Source organism: Mustela erminea, chromosome 10 (genome assembly GCF_009829155.1).
Source record: "Mustela erminea isolate mMusErm1 chromosome 10, mMusErm1.Pri, whole genome shotgun sequence".
NCBI lineage: Eukaryota > Metazoa > Chordata > Mammalia > Carnivora > Mustelidae > Mustela > Mustela erminea.
The window spans coordinates 17,726,974-17,744,994 of NC_045623.1; the positions used below are offsets into that span (position 1 = coordinate 17,726,974).

At 41.5% G+C, this 18,021-nt stretch overlaps 1 protein-coding gene and 1 pseudogene across 1 annotated transcript in view; one reads left to right on the forward strand and one right to left on the reverse strand.

Moving 5' to 3' along the window:
* Positions 1-3,777: 3,777 nt before the first annotated feature.
* Positions 3,778-5,048, reverse strand: LOC116566832 (annotated as a pseudogene).
* Positions 5,049-7,627: 2,579 nt separating this feature from the next.
* The window catches only part of SLC25A24 (solute carrier family 25 member 24), a 50,510-nt gene continuing 40,116 nt past the window's right edge, over positions 7,628-18,021 (forward strand). Inside the window, exon 1 of the mRNA XM_032301617.1 lies at positions 7,628-8,014. Coding sequence (XP_032157508.1) covers positions 7,832-8,014 — 183 coding nt within the window. The 5' untranslated portion in view covers positions 7,628-7,831. The remainder of the gene's footprint in view (positions 8,015-18,021) is intronic.

Here is an 18,021-nt window from a genome sequence, read left to right on the forward strand (position 1 = left end):
TCCAGCTCTAAGCTGGAGGTGAGGGGTGCAGACCCCTTCCCCTAGGTGGAAGGTGGGGGTGGATAAAAAGGGGGGCTTGGTGCAGCAGCCATTCTCTCCAGATATCATCTTCTAATCCAACCCCTTTGGCCCTCAGTATAGGTGAAGTTTTCAAGGTCACAAAACTGACTCTCCACCACCACCACTTCCTTGGAAAATTCTGCATTATGGTCCCGCATGTCATTTTGGAATAGGTTATCTGCTGTCTAGTTACCTTAATCTAAACTTCTGTTTAACTGCCTGTTAATTTTCATTATTTTGTATAAAATTTATGCTCCTGTATGTTGCTTATGAATTTAGTTTTTGTTAATTCAATCTCATCTTTCCATTGACTTTAATAATAATTTCCTGGATGCTTTATTATTTTTATCTGACTTGTTTTCAAGTGGAACTGACTTTTGGACATTTGACAAATAATCTGATATACTGAAACCCAAGTTAAGTTTAATAAAGAAAGTCTGTCTGTATGTCTACATCCTCTTCCAGAAAATACCGTTCTCCCCTTTCCTTTTACCTGGACTCACTGGGAACTGCAGCACACTGACAGAATCCGCGGCCCATGAATCGTTCCAGTGGTGAGCACCTAACCTCATGATGAGTCCCTCATGAAGATTTGGAGAACTTAATACTAGAAAGAGTGTTGAGAAAGGGTCTCTCTAGCGCCTGAGGTCGTATGACATAAAACTGAGAGCTTTCTACCAGGTTAGAAAACTGTGCTGTGGGAGAAGAAGATGAAGCAGGAACACAGATGGGAGCAGAGACATGAGAGAGAACCTCAAGTCTATTCCAGTTCATGGCTCTTGCTTCACCTGAGTTCCAGATGCCATCCTCCTCTTTTTGCATAAGTTAACTTGAATTGGATTTTTGCCTTGGGGCTCTTCAAACACTAATTCTGACATCCCACTAAAGTTTCTTTAAATTTTTTTTTTTTGAAAACAAAATAGAGGGGCACCTGGGTGGCTCAATGGGTTAAGCCTCTCCCTTCGGCTCAGGTCATGATCCCAGGGTCCTGGGATTGAGCCCCGCATAGGGCTCTCTGCTCTGTGGAGAGCCTGCTTCCTTCTCTCTCTCTGCCTGCCTCTCTGCCTACTTGCAATCTGTCAAATAAATAAATAAAATCTTTTAAAAAAAACAAAACAAAACAAAACAAAATAGAAAACTTAGGTTTTAAATGACTACAGATTTACTGCATGAACACGTAATATAGTGCATCATGCAGAGTCAACATCTAGAAGATGTTTGGAGCTGTGTAGACCTTTAAAGGGAGGGTTAATTAAAATCGGCAACAGTATCAAGAATCAGTACTGTAACAACTTTAAAAAGTGGCACACTTTAACAAGAAGGTTTCAAGGGTTACAAAAAGAACTTTAGCCATCTCAAGGCCTTTTCTGGAGCACAAAATTACATTATTTACTTCAGGGGCTTACACAGAGACTGAGTCACTGAGCAGTCATTCACAGGGATTATAAAGTTCCTGATTTGGAAGAAACTTTGATTTTGTTATTGAGAGAAGTGTGCTGATGTATGCATTGTTTCTTTAAATATAGAATAACTTTCAAAAGTAAATATATTACATTTCTTCTGTTGATTTACTTTAGTTTTGTTAGAGTGCAAATGAACATGGACAGAATATTCTTTAAGTGGAAAAAAGTATGCTGTTACACCCCGGTTTTAAATATTTTAGGTTGTATCTTTTGTTAGTGTAGTTTAGGGATCTATATTTATGACTAAAGAATAAAGACCCATTTTTTTCTTTCTTTTGATTCCCTTCTGCCTGCACTCCCCTCTCAGCTTCTATTTGGCACTGACCACCCTTCATCTTTAGGTTACAGCACCCTCTACTGAGCTGTTCGCAATATTACATGGTGGCCATTTTCCCAAATAGTGGCTGTTTTTCCTTCAGGAAGTAACAGTCTGAAAATGTTGGACTTTCTGCAAATCGAATTGCTCTTACACTCTTTGAAACTTATAAAGATACAGGTACAGCCGTATTACTATGAAGAAACAGTGATGGTGAGTTCGAAGACGTTACAGAGACATACGCAGACAAACTTTAATGTAAAAGACATGCAAGATTTGAATATATGTAGCACCTTGTTATCTTGAAATCTGTCTCTTAAATGACTTAGAAAATCTGGGGAGAATATTCACTTAGCTTAATGTGATAGAATTAAAACTTAAAATGATTATTGTCTTTATAAAGACTACTAGGATATTCAAGTTTAAAATTCATTGTATGATAAAACTATCTTTCCAGTAATGGTGATGGCTTTATATTGAGTCACTCAAATTCTCCTACACAGCCTCCTTTGTAATCACTTAAATTTGAGACAGGAGTGACCAGGATTTTGACAAAGAGTTGGTCCTTGTGATGAAGTTCTAGAATCTAGGTGGGGTTCGGTGGGGTGAGGTCCAGAGCCAATGACCAAGAAAGAATTCTTGAGACATCTTTGGTGCAAAATGGTGGTTTATTAAAGCACAGGGACAGGACCCGTGGGCAGAAAGAGCTGCTGCTGCCCTGGGAATATGGGGAGTGGCTGATTATATACACAGGAGTTGGGTAGGTGAGGACAAAGGGGTGTTCGGAAGGGCTATCAGGGTAAAGAAGACTGTCAGGATATTGAAGGCCTGGTTACTATCAAGCCAAGGCCGTTTTCCCTGTAATGAGGCACTAACATAAAGACCATTGGGGAGTCTCCTGATGGAATGTCACATTCCTGCTATCAAGCGTCCTTGTTAGTGAGATTCAGGTTTAGAAGAAATTTAACTTTATTTACTTTTCCTTCTACCTCAGTCTCCTCTAGTTTTGTTTATGATGGGGAGGATGATGTTAGGGCTTGAGGAACTGAGTTATGTGCCTCTGGAAATTGGGCTATTGATAAGGTAACTTCTTTGTTGTAAATCTCAAGGACATTTGTAAACCAAGGGAGACTCCTGCTTTGCAGGATTGTGATCTCTACAAGTTAACTATTTGTTTTTCTTTTAGGGCAGCCAGAGGTGCCTGAGGAGCGTCACACATATTACCGATGGGAGCCGGTGGAGAGGGGGTGCAAGGTGCCAGTTCTTGCTTTGTCCTCAGCCAGCCTCCTGCTCCCTCATCACTTGTAGGGAAACTAAGACTTTGGTCTTATTAATACCATACAATAACTACATGGTCCAGTAGATTAAAAAAATAAAAGGTAAACTTGTTTACTAGCTAAAATTATGAACATCTAGAATGATCATTTAAGTGGATTCTTTCTAACGACAAGGTATTCAAAGTAGGTGCTGAAAAGGTCTTCGAAGACCAATTATAGATGAAATTGATAAAGTTTGAAGGTTGTCTCCATTGAAGATGGTAGTACTTAAAACAGCTAGAAGCTGGGAAAAATAGTTGCAAGCTGAATTGGGCTGAACCCCCAACTTCTGTCCTGACCACAGAAATGAATCAGGGTAAGGAAACCTGAGGGAGTTCAAAGTTTCTCCTCTTGACCTCTACAGGAACCACTGGTCTTTGGGAATTATTAACACAGAAATGGGTAAGGATGCCCTCTCTCTTGCAAATGTTTAAATGTCTATGTAAAGTTTTATTCTCTCATGCAGGAAGTTTCTTTTTTTTTTTCTTTTTTTTTTTCTTTTTTTTGTCCTGCAAAATCTATTTATTTTCTACTGCACAAACATCTTTCTCAGGTAATGTTACTAGAACAACCTGTTTATGAGGTTTTTATAGCTTGGGATAAATATAGTTTTTTTTTTTAAAAAAAAAACTTCTATTATATGGAGTTGTGATATAAAAATGATTTATAGGCTATATTTTTCAGAAAGCATTTAGCTAGAATGTAATCCCACTGAGAAAACTTTCCCATTTAAGTCTATGATATGGAATGAAAAGATAGGATTAAGTCTTCTGATCAAGAAGCTTGCGATCATCAAAGGAATGTTAGTCTCCACAGAGAGCCACCAGGATTTTTTCATAATCTCCCTTGGTTTCATCCAGGATGGCTTGGCAGAGAGAGATACCATACAGCTTCTGGTAGCACGCTTTGATATCATTCATGTCGATTTCAGAACGGGAAACCATGATTCTGATCAAGGTCTTATGACGAGGTCCAGAACCCTTCATGGCCTGATGAAGCTCCTCGGCAAAGAACATCGGTTTGCTTGTGGCACACTTCACGATAGCCGTGAGGCATTTCTCAATGTCGCCTTTCATCTCCAGGTCTAGGACTTTGTTCATGTCGTGCTTGCTGTACTTGCGGTACTTCTGGAACACTTGGCGAAGATGGGGATAGGCTCTGGTGGTAAGGATGGTCACGAACACGTTCACATCCGTCCCCTTTCTCCTTTCTCCTGCTTCATGCAAAGCCCTTGCATCTGTATCAGCCAAGTCGTCATTCCAGCCCAAATCCTCAGATCGGTCACCCTTAGTCAGAGAAAGCAGAGCATTCCGATAATCTCCAGATGTGTCTGAGGTGATATCTTTAGCCAGATCTCTCTTCAGTTCTTCTCTATAGACTCTGTTAATTTCTCTGATCTCTTTGTTAGTTCTTGATACCAAAATTTCATCCAGACTGTCTTCATCAGTTCCAAGGCCCTTCATGGCAGCACAAAGTTCATCAGCGTCAAACTGGGCTGGAGTTTTTAATAGCGCCAAGACAACTTCCTCAAGGTGACCAGAAAGGGCTTTCTTCAGAGCTTCATCCAGGGGCTTTCCTTTTTCCTGGAGATACGCTGCTTTAATCTGTTGTTCCTCTTAGAATGTCAATGATGGTTGCTTCATCCACACCTTTAACTGTTACCGCGTTATGCAAGGCAGCAACATCCGAGGATGGATTGAAGCTAGGATAGGGGCTCACTGCTGACCCAGAACCGCCTTTGGATCCTTTCACAGTTTTAATGTATTCCTGCTCTTCATTTTCAATAAACCAGGCCTGTTTGAGGAATTCTGATACCATTGCCATTTTGAAAGAAGGATCCTTTTTCCCCAACTTCTTCCAAAGCACTGAAGAGAGATTCAACTGTGAACGTTTCCTACTCAGGCAGGAAGTTTCTGTTGTTGACTTTACTTTTATTCTGTACGGTAACAGTGTCTTCTTAATCTGTTGTGGACAGATACTGTTGTAAAATTCAGTAAAAATGATTTATTAGAAAAGTGAAATTAAAAAGACAATTCATGAGCTATTATCAGATTCAACAAACAAAAGTACTCCATCAAAACTGCTATAAAGTTTCTAAATGCTTCTAAATCTTTGATTTAGCTTGTTGTGAACAGATAGCAGCTCACAGTCTGGCACTAGAGTGCAAACCACACTTTGACTGGTATTACTTTTACTAGCAGAGTGTCTCAAAATTTAATATAGGAAAGGATCACCTGGGGCTCTTGCATAAGTACAGCTCTGGGGTGGTCCTGAGACTATTTCCTATAAAGTTCCCAAGTGATACTGATGCTGCTGGTCTGTAGCCATAGTGTTGTGTAACAACACATCATGAACTGTTTTTGATTTTCACACTGGTATTTTGAACTAAGAATTCTTACTCTATTTTACTCATGTTTAAGTCAGGTACTAATTAAAGTCAGATTTATTGAGGTATAATTTCCACAGCGTAAAGTTTAACCTTTTTAGTGTACAGTGGTGTGCATTTTTAACAAAGTCATAGTTGTATAACCACCACCATAATCAAAACCTAAACAGTACCATCACCCCTCAAATCTCCCTATGCTCTTACATAGTCAATACCTCCCACGCTATAGCCCCTGGCAACGCCTGGTCTGTTTTCTGTCCCTATAGTTTTGCCTTTTCCAGAATGTCGTGTACTGTATTGTATAGTAGTTTATTCCCTTTTATCACTAAGTAGTGTTCCATTGTATGAATGCAACACAGGTTGCTTATCCATTCAACCATTTAAGGATGTTTTGTTTGTTCTTGGGTTTTGGTGATCATGAATAAAACTGCTATAATTGGGTGCCTGGGTGGCTCAGTGGGTTAAGCCGCTGCCTTTGGCTCAGGTCATGATCTCAGGGTCCTGGGGTCGAGCCCCACATCGGGCTCTTTGCTCGGTGGGTGGCCTGCTTCCTCCTCTCTCTCTGCCTGCCTTTCTGCCTACTTGTGATCTCTGTCTGTCAAATAAATAAAATCTTTAAAAAAAAACTGCTATAATCTTTCTTGTACAAGTTTTTGTGTGAACATAAATTTTCTCAGTCAAAATTTTGATGGACAATTTCTCCAATTACTGCAAAAAAAAGAATGTTAAAAAACCATTCAAGTCTGGGATGACTATTTCAAGCAGCATTTCCGAGTGCAGAGTATACACAGTGGAGGTTAAAAGAGGTTATTAAGGACAGATACAACAATCTGATGACATTGGAAGGCTTTTCCAAGGAAGAAGATAATTCTTAAGACCAGAAATTGGAAGTAATATAAAGAAATAAATTGATCACACCGTGATTTAACTAAACAGACAGCCCTCAATTTGCAACTCTAGATTCACATATATCTTAAATATATAAAATGATATGGGGGAAGTGACTCAGGGTTCAAGTTCCTGGGTTTTGTTGGAAGAACTAGTGTTTGTTTAGTGATTCAGAGTATGTGGGGAGAGCCTTACAAGTACGCAGTTGTATTTTCTGTAAATAAAGGAATGCAATGACAGTTTCTATTTAGCAGCTATGAATGAACAGAAAATTGTTTATGATATCCCATTTGGCACTTGTGGGTATTAAGACCTTTTGCATACAATCTACAACATTGTCATGAGGCAGATATTCCTGCTTTCATTTTACTGATAAGAGGCTGCTCAGAGAGGCTCTGCCACATTTCCAGGTTTAGAGCGGAAGGCATTTTTGACGTCCAAGGATCCCGGTCTTATTCCATGTTATGAAGTAAGCCCTAAATTTGGAATTGCACCCATTCCCGAGAGTCAGGGGCCTGAAGTTTTGCTCACAAATGCTGTTGGCAAATCCTGTGATTTATCAGCGGGCAGATCAAACTAAGCTGTAGAGCCAAGTAGTCTTTCTTTTTACCACCACCCACCTGGACGAACCTTGAATTTCTCTTTCTGATACCCCAGTTTTATTGAGGTGTAATTGACATGTAATATTGTATTGGTTTCAGGTGTTGCTTTTGTTCAGCTTTAACTCCTCTGCTTCTTAAAGAAGAATTCCCAACCCAGGAGAGCAAGCACTCAATTTCCTCATTTTTGTCAATAGAAAACAGGCCCAGAGATGGGTAGTATCTGTGGAGCCTCTCGGAAAAAGTCCGAGATCTGTGCCGCCCGACGGGTCCCAAATGTCTATGCAGAGAAGGCTGACTACCTGTGGGCAGTTTGCAGACTCCAAGCTGTTAGGTATGGGGGCTTGAAGTGGAGTAACCCAAGCTTCGAACTTTCTCTCCCCCCACCCCCAGCACTTAATCAGCGGAGGCCCAAAACCAAGGCCTCTGGGGGGTTTCCTCCTCGAACCTGCACCTCTGACAGCTGGACGGAGAAAGCGGAACTCCTTCCCCAGGTCCCAACGCCCCTCCCGAGACCCACCCGCCAGCCTCTCACTTCCTGCCCCTGCCAGGCAGCTCCGGGCCCGCCCTTCCACGCCTCTCAGGGAGGCCGGCGCCTGGCGAGCTCCTCCCCGGGTAGCAGCGGGAGCGGCCACTCCCTGCGCGCGGAGCTGGGCTGGGCCGGGGTCTGCCTCTGCTCTTGCTCCCTGGACGCCGCGAATCCCTCGAAGCCAGGCGGCGGCCGTCGCGCAGGACTTCGTCGCGCCCCGCAGTCCTCGTCCCCGTGACCCTCCTGGGCTGGGCCGCCCCTCGCCTCCCGGACCATGCTACGCTGGCTGCGGGGCTTCGTGCTGCCTGCGGCGGCCTGCCAGGACGCGGAGCCGCGGACGCGCTACGAGACCCTCTTCCAGAGGCTGGACCACAACAAGGACGGCGTGGTGGACATCCGCGAGCTTCAGGAGGGGCTCAAGAGCCTGGGCATCCCGCTGGGCCAGGACGCCGAGGAGGTGGGTCGCTGTGCGGCCGGGAGGGCTGCGGAGATTCTGGGCGCGGGCGGCAGAAGGCGGAACTGCGGGTTCCAGCCCGCGACTGGGTTCCGAAGCTCGGGAGTGGGGCACCGGGCCAGTTACTCCCGGAGCCCATGCGCGTCAGCCTGAAAGCCTACAGGTATTTTTCCGAATGAAATGAGTGCAGCGAACACGGTGGCCCACTGTAACAATTTAAAACGCTATTCCATTGCACTTTTGGTAGGAATGCATCTCAGGTCCTTCACCTGCCTTTTTGCAAAATTTAATCAATAATTTTTTTTTTTAAGCTCTCAGACTTAAATGGGCCTCACGTTCTGTAAAAGGCTCACATTTTGCATCCCTTAGAAGCTGCTTTGTTACACTAGCTAGTTTTGTCTAGTCTTTCAGAACTTTTGAAAACCAAAAACCAGTCGTATGTTTCTTCCAACTTCCTGTTGAGGAGAGGCAACATTCCATTGTTTAAGACCTTCTTAATGTCCTAACTGCATAAATTCATCTAAAGGGTTGGCCGGTCGCTGAGCAGTTTAAACTTCTCTGAGTCATTTTAATTGTGACTCTGAAGCTCAGCCCCTTTACCAGGGTGGAGATACTTGGAACCTCTCCAACTCCTCTGAAACATAAGAGGACACTATGGCATTCCCTATCCCAAGAGGGAAGGTGATTAAACTCCAATAGCCAACAACTGTTTCACAGTTATATTTTAAGCTACCCGTTCAATGTCTTCAGTAGTTCTAGGTGCCTTTAGTTTATTTACTCTTTCTTATTGAGTCAGATTTAGTAAGTTACAATTTTTAGAAAACTTGTCTCCAAGGTTCGTTAATACTCAATTATGATTTTTTAGAACGTTCTGACTCTATGTGTGGTTATATGCTCTATTTCATTTCTGATATCGAGCTCCACCCCCCACACTTCAGTCTTGCCAAAGATTTGTCTACTTTATTTATCCTTTGAAAGAACCAACTTTTGGTACTTTTTACTGATGTTCTCTTTTTAATTTTTTTCTCATTAATTTCTGTATATTTCCTTCTATTTTCTTTGGGTGTACTCATTTGCTCTTTTTCTAATTTTTTAGTTGAATGCTGATTCCTAAGTTTTGAGCTACAATATCCCTTTGATCACTTTTTTGCCTTTAAAGTCAATTAGCCAACGTAGAGTACATCATTAGTTTTGGGGGTAGTGTCCAGTGATTCATTAGTTGCATATAATGTCCAGTGCCTTTCACATCATGTGTGCCCTCTTTAATTACCATCACTCAGTTGCCCTATTCCCCCACCTACCTCCCTTTAGCTGCATTCCACAAGTTTGTATTTCTGTTTAGTTTCAAGTACTTTGTAATTTCCAATGTGATTTCATCTTTGACCCTGAATTATTTAAATGTGTGCTTTAAATTTCCAAAGACATGCTTTTTCAGTTGGTTCTTTGAAAATATGAATGAAATAGGGATGCCTGGGTGGCTCCGTGGGTTGGGTCTCTGCCTTCAGCTCAGGTCATGATCTCGGAGCCCTGGGATCCAGCCCCACATCAGGCTCTGTGCTCGTTGGGGGGGCCTGCTTCCCTCCCCTCTTCCCCCCGCCTGCCTACTTGTGATCTCTTGATCTCTCTCTCTCTCTGTGAAATAAATAAAATCTTTTAAAAATATGTGAATAGGGACGCCTGGGTGGCTCAGTTGGTTAAGCAGCTGCCTTCGGCTCAGGTCATGATCCCAGCGTCCTGGGATCGAGTCCCACATCGGGCTCCTTGCTTGGCAGGGAGCCTGCTTCTCCCTCTGCCTCTGCCTGCCATTCTGTCTGCCTGTGCTTGCTCTCTGCCCCCCTCTCTCTCTGATAAATAAATAAAATCTTTAAAAAAAAAAAATATGTGAATAAAATAGACAAGCCTCTGACAAGATTAAGAAAATATGAACTCAAAATCAGGAATAAGAAATATGTTTAATTTTCCAAAATTTATATATGAACAAATTATAAATTGTATAGAATCCTGTCTATACAAACATACAATAGGATGGCATATATTTATTACTGTCATATATATGTATTTTATACATAAGCATAAAATGTACTTTATACATACATACACATATTTATAATATCACTCTCTGTGCTTATGATAGATATTAACTAATCCCAGCACTCTTTTCTGACTGGTGTCTTCTTCAGTAAGGTTAGTAATGGTTATTTATGGATGGTAGGAGTTGCCTTTTTACTTTTTTCTTCACAATTTTTGTATTTCCATTTTTAAAAATAACTGTATATTGTTATGATTAGGGGAAAAAAGAGGTTTTTGTTTTCATTTTCATTTTGTTTTTATAAATACCACCTCCTCTGAGATGAGTCTTTCTGGGCCACCTTCTATGGAAGAGTTGCTCACACCCTACTATGTGTAGGTCCTTGGTCTCACATGTCACTACTATCATAATTTTCAGAAAGTGTTATGTTTAGTTATTGATTGTACCCTCCACTCAGACCAAGCATCTCAAAGATGAGGGTCATATCTTAGATGAGGGTCATCTAAGCACAATAATGCAAAAAGATTTAGGACTTGATTTGAAATAGCCTAAATAAGGCAGTGCCTCCTTTGAGATAATACAGAAAAAAGAGATAAAATTTAATTGTAAAGTTGTCAGTCCTTGTATTTCCAGTATGTATAGGACAAGATGACCAAAAATCCTCCTACTGCAAGATATCAGAAATGCTGGATAAAATAAAATAAACACTTTTTTATGAAGACTTTATTTTTTTAAGAGCAATTTTAACTGAGAAGAAGGTACCGAGATTTCCCATACACCATATGCCCTTGCATATCACGTGCACAGCCTCCCCCATTGTCAACATCACTTAGCTGAGTGGTACCTTTTTTTAACCAAGCGTGAACCTACACATCATTATCACCCAAAGCTCATAGTTTACCTGGGGGTTCACTGGTGATGTATATTCTCTGGGTTTGGACGAATGTGTAATGACATGTATCCATCATTATAATATCATAGAGGATTTTCACTGCCCTAAAAGTCTTGTGCTCTGCCTGCGTATTCATCCTGCCATCCTGCCCCCCACTGCTGATCTTTTTCTTTGCTCCACAGTTTTTTTTTTAATTTTTTTAAATTTATTTTTTATTTATTTTCAGCATAACAGTATTCATTATTTTTGCACCACACCCAGTGCTCCATGCAATCCGTGCCCTCTCTAATACCCACCACCTGGTTCCCCCAACCTCCCACCCCCCTATCCCCCGCCACTTCATACCCCTCAGATTGTTTGCTCCATAGTTTTGCCAGATAATCCTCTCTTACATGTATAAGAAGAGAACGCTAATCAAACGGTGTGGGTTTAAATCTTGGTTCTGCTGCTAACTAGTTAACTTTGGGCAATTTTCTTTCTCTCTCTCTCTCTCTCCCTCTCTCTTTTTTTTAATGGAAGCATAGTTGACACACAGCATTACATTAGTTTGAGGTGTACAACACAGTGACTCGACAACCCTGTTGGTTCGGCTGAGCTCACCACAAGTGTAGCTCCCGTTGGTCTCCACACAATGCTGTTACAGTGCCATTGACTACATTCCCACATTGGGCCTTTCATCCCCCTGACTCACCATTCCATAACTGGAGGCCTATACCTTCCATTCCCACTCCCTTTCACTCATTTTGTCCCTCACCCCTCTCTGTATCCTCACCCCTCCCTGAACAATCTTCTTAATCTCTCTACCCCCAATTTCCTCATTGGCCACAGAGGCAACACAAGTATCTATCCCAAAGGGTTATTGTGAAGAATAAATGAATTAAAATATGTAAAGTACTTAGAAAAATGCCTGGTACCTAATAAGCAATCAGTTAGCCACTAACCTTTAAATTATTAATTACTGTTACTACCATCACTACAGAAAGAGAGATGTCAAAAACTCCATGATTATGGATTTGCCAACTTTTATTTATAATTCTGTCAATTTTCCCTTTTATATTTAAAAAAAATAGACTATATATTGGACTATACCAGTGGTATAGTCAAATTTAGCATTTTGGTATCTTCCTGGTGAAATGCTCCTTATATAAGTACACTTTCTTGCCTACCCTTATATCATATTTTTCAAATTCCTGAGTTATTACCAGAGTGTTGCCCTCCAACAGTCACTTCCCAGGTCACCAGGGGGAAATCATCAGCACTGGGCTCCCACCTTGTGCAAGACATACTTCTTGGCCCATATTCCAGTCAGACTCTTTGTCAGTTGGATGATGAGTGATCCAGTTTCCAAATTCCACGTTACCACCTCTTGGGTTGGACCACTCTTGGTCAGTTCTGGTCTTCTGAGGGGCAGAAACCAAAATGGGATTGGGAATGCAAAAGATGTATTGGAAGAAATCCTTGTGAAGGGTAAGGGAGAGGCAAGAATGATGAGTTGAGGTCTTAAGACTGGACACAAATTTAACCCCTGCTAGAAGAGTTCAAGAAGGAATGATTTGGGAAGAACTTCAACTGAAGTACAGTTCTTAGAATGTCTCAACTAAGGCAATAGGGGGGTTCCTGGGAGAAAATGTTATCAGTTGGGGGAATCCTATGCTATTGGCTGCCCCGTGCTGATACCCTGCTGTGGCCAGTCGTTGGTTGGAGCAGCCCAGGGCAAGCATGGACTTGCTGGGAGTGCTGCAGCACAGGCGTGAAGGTGTTGCAGGCAGGGTGTCTATCCTTTGGCTCTGCTCCCACAGCAGGTTCTCTCAAAGGGTGATCTGACCTAGTCACCAGAGCCCTGTCCTCGTGCCACACACATCTGCGTCTGTCAGCTTGGGGAGCACTTACCTCACTGTTCTCTGCCTCTTTTTCTCAGGGAGGTCAGTGGGACAAACTACAGTCCCCATGGGTTCAGTTAGTCTCCAATGGTACGCCTCATTTCCCTTTTTGACTGTTTACTTTAACTCCACTCATACTCTTCTATAATCACTGCAGGTCCTCGTGACTTTGGGTGGTGTGCCCCAAACCTTCATTTGTGAGGGGTCTGAGCTTCTCAGGCCACTGTTCTGCATGCCCGTTCATAACGATCACTGAGTGGTGGAGTAGCAGGCAGCGTGTATAGGGTCCCAATGGCTCACCTGAGTCCACACCTATGCCTCTCTGTCTCTACTATGTAAAAGCAGCCCTATCTCCTGCTGATTAAGGTCAGCATATACCCACTAAGATGGTGACTTCTTTTTTTTTTTTTAATGGACAATTATTTTTTTTCTTTTCTTTTTTTAAATTTCTTTTCAGTGTTCCAGAATTCATTGTTTATGCACCACCTCTAGTGCTCCATGCAATATGTGCCCTCCATAATACCAATCACCAGGCTCACCCAACCTCTCACCCCCCCCACCTCTCCAAAACCCTCAGTTTGTTTCTCAGAGTCCACAGTCTCTCATGGTTCATCTCCCCCTCCAATTTCCCTGAACTCACTTCTCCTCTCCATCTCCCCATGTCCTCTGTGTTATTCCTTATGCTCCACAAATAAGCAAAACCATATGATAACTGACTCTCTCTGCTTGACTTATTTCACTCGGCATAATCTCCAGTCCCGTCCATGTTGATACAAAAGTTGGGTATCCATCCTGATAGAGGCATAATACTCCATTGTATATATGGACCACATCTTCTTTATCCATTCGTCTGTTGAAGGGCATCTTGGTTCTTTCCACAGTTTGGTGAGAGTGGCCACTGCTACTATGAACACTGGGGTACAGATGGCCCTTCTTTTCACTACATCCATATCTTTGGGGTAAATACCTAATAGTGCAATTGCAGGGTCATAGGGAACCTCTTTTTTTAATTTCTTAAGGAATCTCCACACTGTTTTCCAAAGTGGCTACACCAACTTGCATTCTCAACAACAGTGGAAGAGGGTTCCCCTTTCTCCACATCCCCTCCAACACTTGTTTACTGTCTTGTTAATTTTGACCATTCTAACTGGTGTAAGGTGACATCTCAATGTGGTTTTGATTTGAATCGCCCTGATTGCTCATGATGATGAACATTTTTTCATGTAAGACAGTGACCTCTTTCCTTGACTGTTAGTCTCTGGGCACAAGGAATTTCAAGTCTCCAGGTGGAAGTTGTAGCTTGTAGTTCATTGGGACCCTTGCTGTATTCCCTGGCAAGAGTGTGTCCTGTTTGGGACCAGAAACTAACCCTCCAGAGCCCAGAGTTGTGGAAGTGGGAAGCAAAGAGTCTCCCACTGGGTCACTGGGAGTGCTAATAAGTGGGACTGCTCCTGCTTCCACCTCTTGGTTCCTGGACTCCTGTATTCTCCCTGTTGAGGGCATGGAGCCCTATGGAGGTCTCTCATGTCATGTGTACTGCATCCTAAAGGCTGGCAACTCATTTTTGCCAAATATTGTCTTGATAATGCTTCCATTATGGTTTCTGTAGGCCATTCCAGCATCCTGTGAGGATGGCTACTTCTGGGTGGTGTGATGTATGTGATGGCCAGTGGATCTCTTGGTCATGGGCCCACTTACACACCTCTTTGACTATGAAGCAGATTCCCTGGTTAGATGCTATGTTATGTGGGGATTTCGTGCCGATGGATCAGACATTCCATAAGCCCCCAGATGGTGGTGCTCTCTAAGCCTCTGTGGGCAGGAAAGGGTAACCCCTACCTGGAAGAGGTATCTGTTTCTGTGGGGGTGAGCCAGTGCCACTCCCATATAAGAGGCCTCAGTATGACTGACTTTTCACCTAGTGACTGGTTGGACTTCTTGAAGAATAGTGTCATACTGGGGGCAAAGAGGGACCAGGTCATGAAAAACAATTTGGGCCCACTGAATGGTTTGGATTTCATATGAGTAATGGGAGCATTGAGAAGTTTTAAGTAAGAGAGGGACACAGGCTGACTGAAGTTTTAGGAAGGTCACTCTGGTGGCTGTGTGGGAAATAGATGGAGGAAGAGAGGGCATTGAGGCAAACCTGGAAAATAGTAGCCAACCAAATACTTGGAATTAGGATTACATGGTCAGTCTTTATGGGGGAAGATTTCAAAGGTGTAGGTCAAGGGTTTTCATAAAAGGAAAGGATTGGGGAGATTTATCTAGAAATGAGAGTATCATTTGAGCATCTACAAATGAGAACTATGAGGTGACTCTTCAAGGGAAGGCTTTAAGATAATAATTTGCATCTAAGACAGATACTTAGCTTGAAGTGAAACTCTACTAAATTTCTGCCTGATTTTTTCTCCTTTCTGTGTTTCAAGCTTTCGTAATGAATTTAGCAATTAGAAGAGAGCAAATATCCATTTATGGTATAAAGAATCTTAAATGGAAAGAATATGGAAAATAAAAGTAGAGTGTAGAAAATGGGCATAAGGGATACAATAGCTAACTATTACTAAGCGTTCCAAGACTACCCAGGGAAGAGAAAAGGCTTCAAAGCAAGTTTACTTTTTAGAGTATTTTCTTTTTTATATTCCTCCTCCTCCTCCTTAATGTTTATTTTTCGTTGAAGACCACATTAGAACATTCTCAAAGATAGTCCCAATGTTTGTATGTCATTTTAGGTACTCTAAGGAACATGTTTTAGAACATTAAAGAATAGAGGAAAATATGTGAATTTTAGTTTACTCAAATGGAAATTGTGAGGAGAATAAGCTGATGAGGAGTGAGCAGTTTAAGCTGGAAATATGCTTATTTAGTTTCAATTTGGGCTTGGAAGAATTTGGAACAGTGAAGGCCAAAAAAAAAACCCAAAAAACAAAAAATTTCCCAGTTGTAGAATTAAGGCAGTAAAATGAAAAAAGTGGATCTTGCCCAAGAGGATTTTACAGATTTTTTTTTCTTACTTCTCCAATCTTGACATCATTTTAGTGGTATCTCTTTTATTATATGTGGAGGAAAAGGGGGGGCAGGTTTTGTAGGGATTCCTGTATCCAAGTTCAGACCTGACTGACTTGATGAATGTGTTCAGCTAGCCTGGTAAATTACAGGTAGTTTTATTTTTTTTAAAGATTTTATTTATTTATTTGACAGACAGAGATCACAAGTAGGCAGAGAAGCAGGCAGAGAGAGAGGAAGAAGCAGGCTCCCCGTTGAGCAGAGAGCCTGATGCGGGGCTCGATCCCAGGACCCTGGGATCATGATCTGAGCTGAAGGCAGAAGCTTTAACCCACTGAGCCACCCAGGTGCCCCTTGTAGTGTTTTGTTTGTTTGTTTGTTTGTTTGTTTTTAAGAATTACAGGTATTTTTAAAACTAAGTTGTTATCATATCTTCATGTGCACAAATTCTTACTTTAACTTTCTTAGGAGAGATTTATCATCATAAGGGGCCTAGGACTCTTAAAACAGAATTGCTGAGAGCATCTTGGCCAATGAGTTCCATACTTCGTGTAATTGTGTGGCCTTGGTCAGGTCATCGAACCTTTGGTTTACTTTCTTTATTCTTAAAATGCAAGTATCTTCCATGACTCCTGGACAGAGCTTTTGTCAAGATCCCATGTGACTGGATATGAAAGTTGATGTAAAAAAAAAAAAAAAATCCTTTAAAATGTGGTGTCACAGGTACTAGATGATGGGCTTCGGGAGGACCCCCTGTCCCCATCAGTACTGAGTAAGTGCTGAATGATTAGGCAGTGTCTGACAAGTGGTTGGACTGGTTGACCTGATTTTTTTTTTTTAATTTTATTCATTTATTTGACAGAGAGAGATCACAAGTAGGCAGAGAGGCAGACAGAGAGAGAGGGGGAAGCAGGCTCCCCGCTGAGCAGAGAGCCCGATGTGGGGCTCGATCCCAGGACCCTGAGATCATGACCCGAGCCGAAGGCAGAGGCTTTAACCCACTGAGCCACCCAGGTGCCCTGGTTGACCTGATTTAAGGGCTCTTCCAACTCTGATACTCTGATTGTTCTGATTCTCTGTCTTAAAATTTTCTGTTTACAACTACAGATGGAATAGGTTCACATACAAAAACAGTAGCTTAATAAATGTTAATTGCTTTGAATGGATTTTCTTTTCAGGGTTTCACTCCATAGCGTAATTCTTCTGTTAACAGGAGGGACTTATTTTATTAGCATTTTCGTTGTTAGAAACTTTAGGAATGTGATAGAGAAGTCATAGAGAAGTCATAGAAGTCATAAAATGTACTCAAAAGTACATTTTAAGGCATCATAGCAGGGAGTTTATGGTATAAGAAAAACAGTGAATTCCAAATACATTTATGTCAAGTGTTCTAAAATTTACAACATCTGTACCTTTTGTGTTTTCTCCTTGTATTCTAAAATCTGATGTTATCCCTTTTTTGAGGCTCTTTATTTTGGAAAGAATGAAAAAAATGGAAGAATTCTTTCAGAAGGCATAAAATACCCTTTTCACCTTGGTAGCAGTCTACCTGTTAGTCTCCTTCCCAAACCCCAACATTTTGTTTCCCCAGCCAGGCCACAGCCATGGACATTTGTCTCTTTATTTTCTTTTCTCTGCTTGGCATTGCTCTCACTTCTTTTCTGCCTTGTCAGTTATTACCCATTTGTTTAAGGCTTCAGCTCACCTGTATAATTGTACCCTAGCACAGTCAGAATTATTATTTTTTAATCAACATTCAAGTTAATATGTTTAGAAATAAATATACTAACTCTCACAAGGCAACATACTGTAAGGGTGGTGCTTGACTCCTTTTGACCACTATGAATTAAAAGATGTTATCTTTTTTTTTAGTTAATTTATTTTTAAAAGATGTTATCTTTTTAAGGGTCACATAGAGTCCACTGAGAAGTCTATATTGGACAGGATCTATGAAAACAACAAGAGAATTTGTTGAGGAAGTTTGATGCCTCACTCTGGAATGCAGACCATCATATCTACATCATTCACTGGTGCAGTGTGTGTAGTGGTTATTTTTATGAGCTGCGGACTCAGACCAGGGTTCAGGTGTTTTCACTGTTTGCTATACTTGTGGCCTTGAGTGAGCTATTTAATGCTTGGAAAACACAAATGTAAACTAGGAATGCTATATAGTAAGTAGTACAAATATTATATAAATCCATTC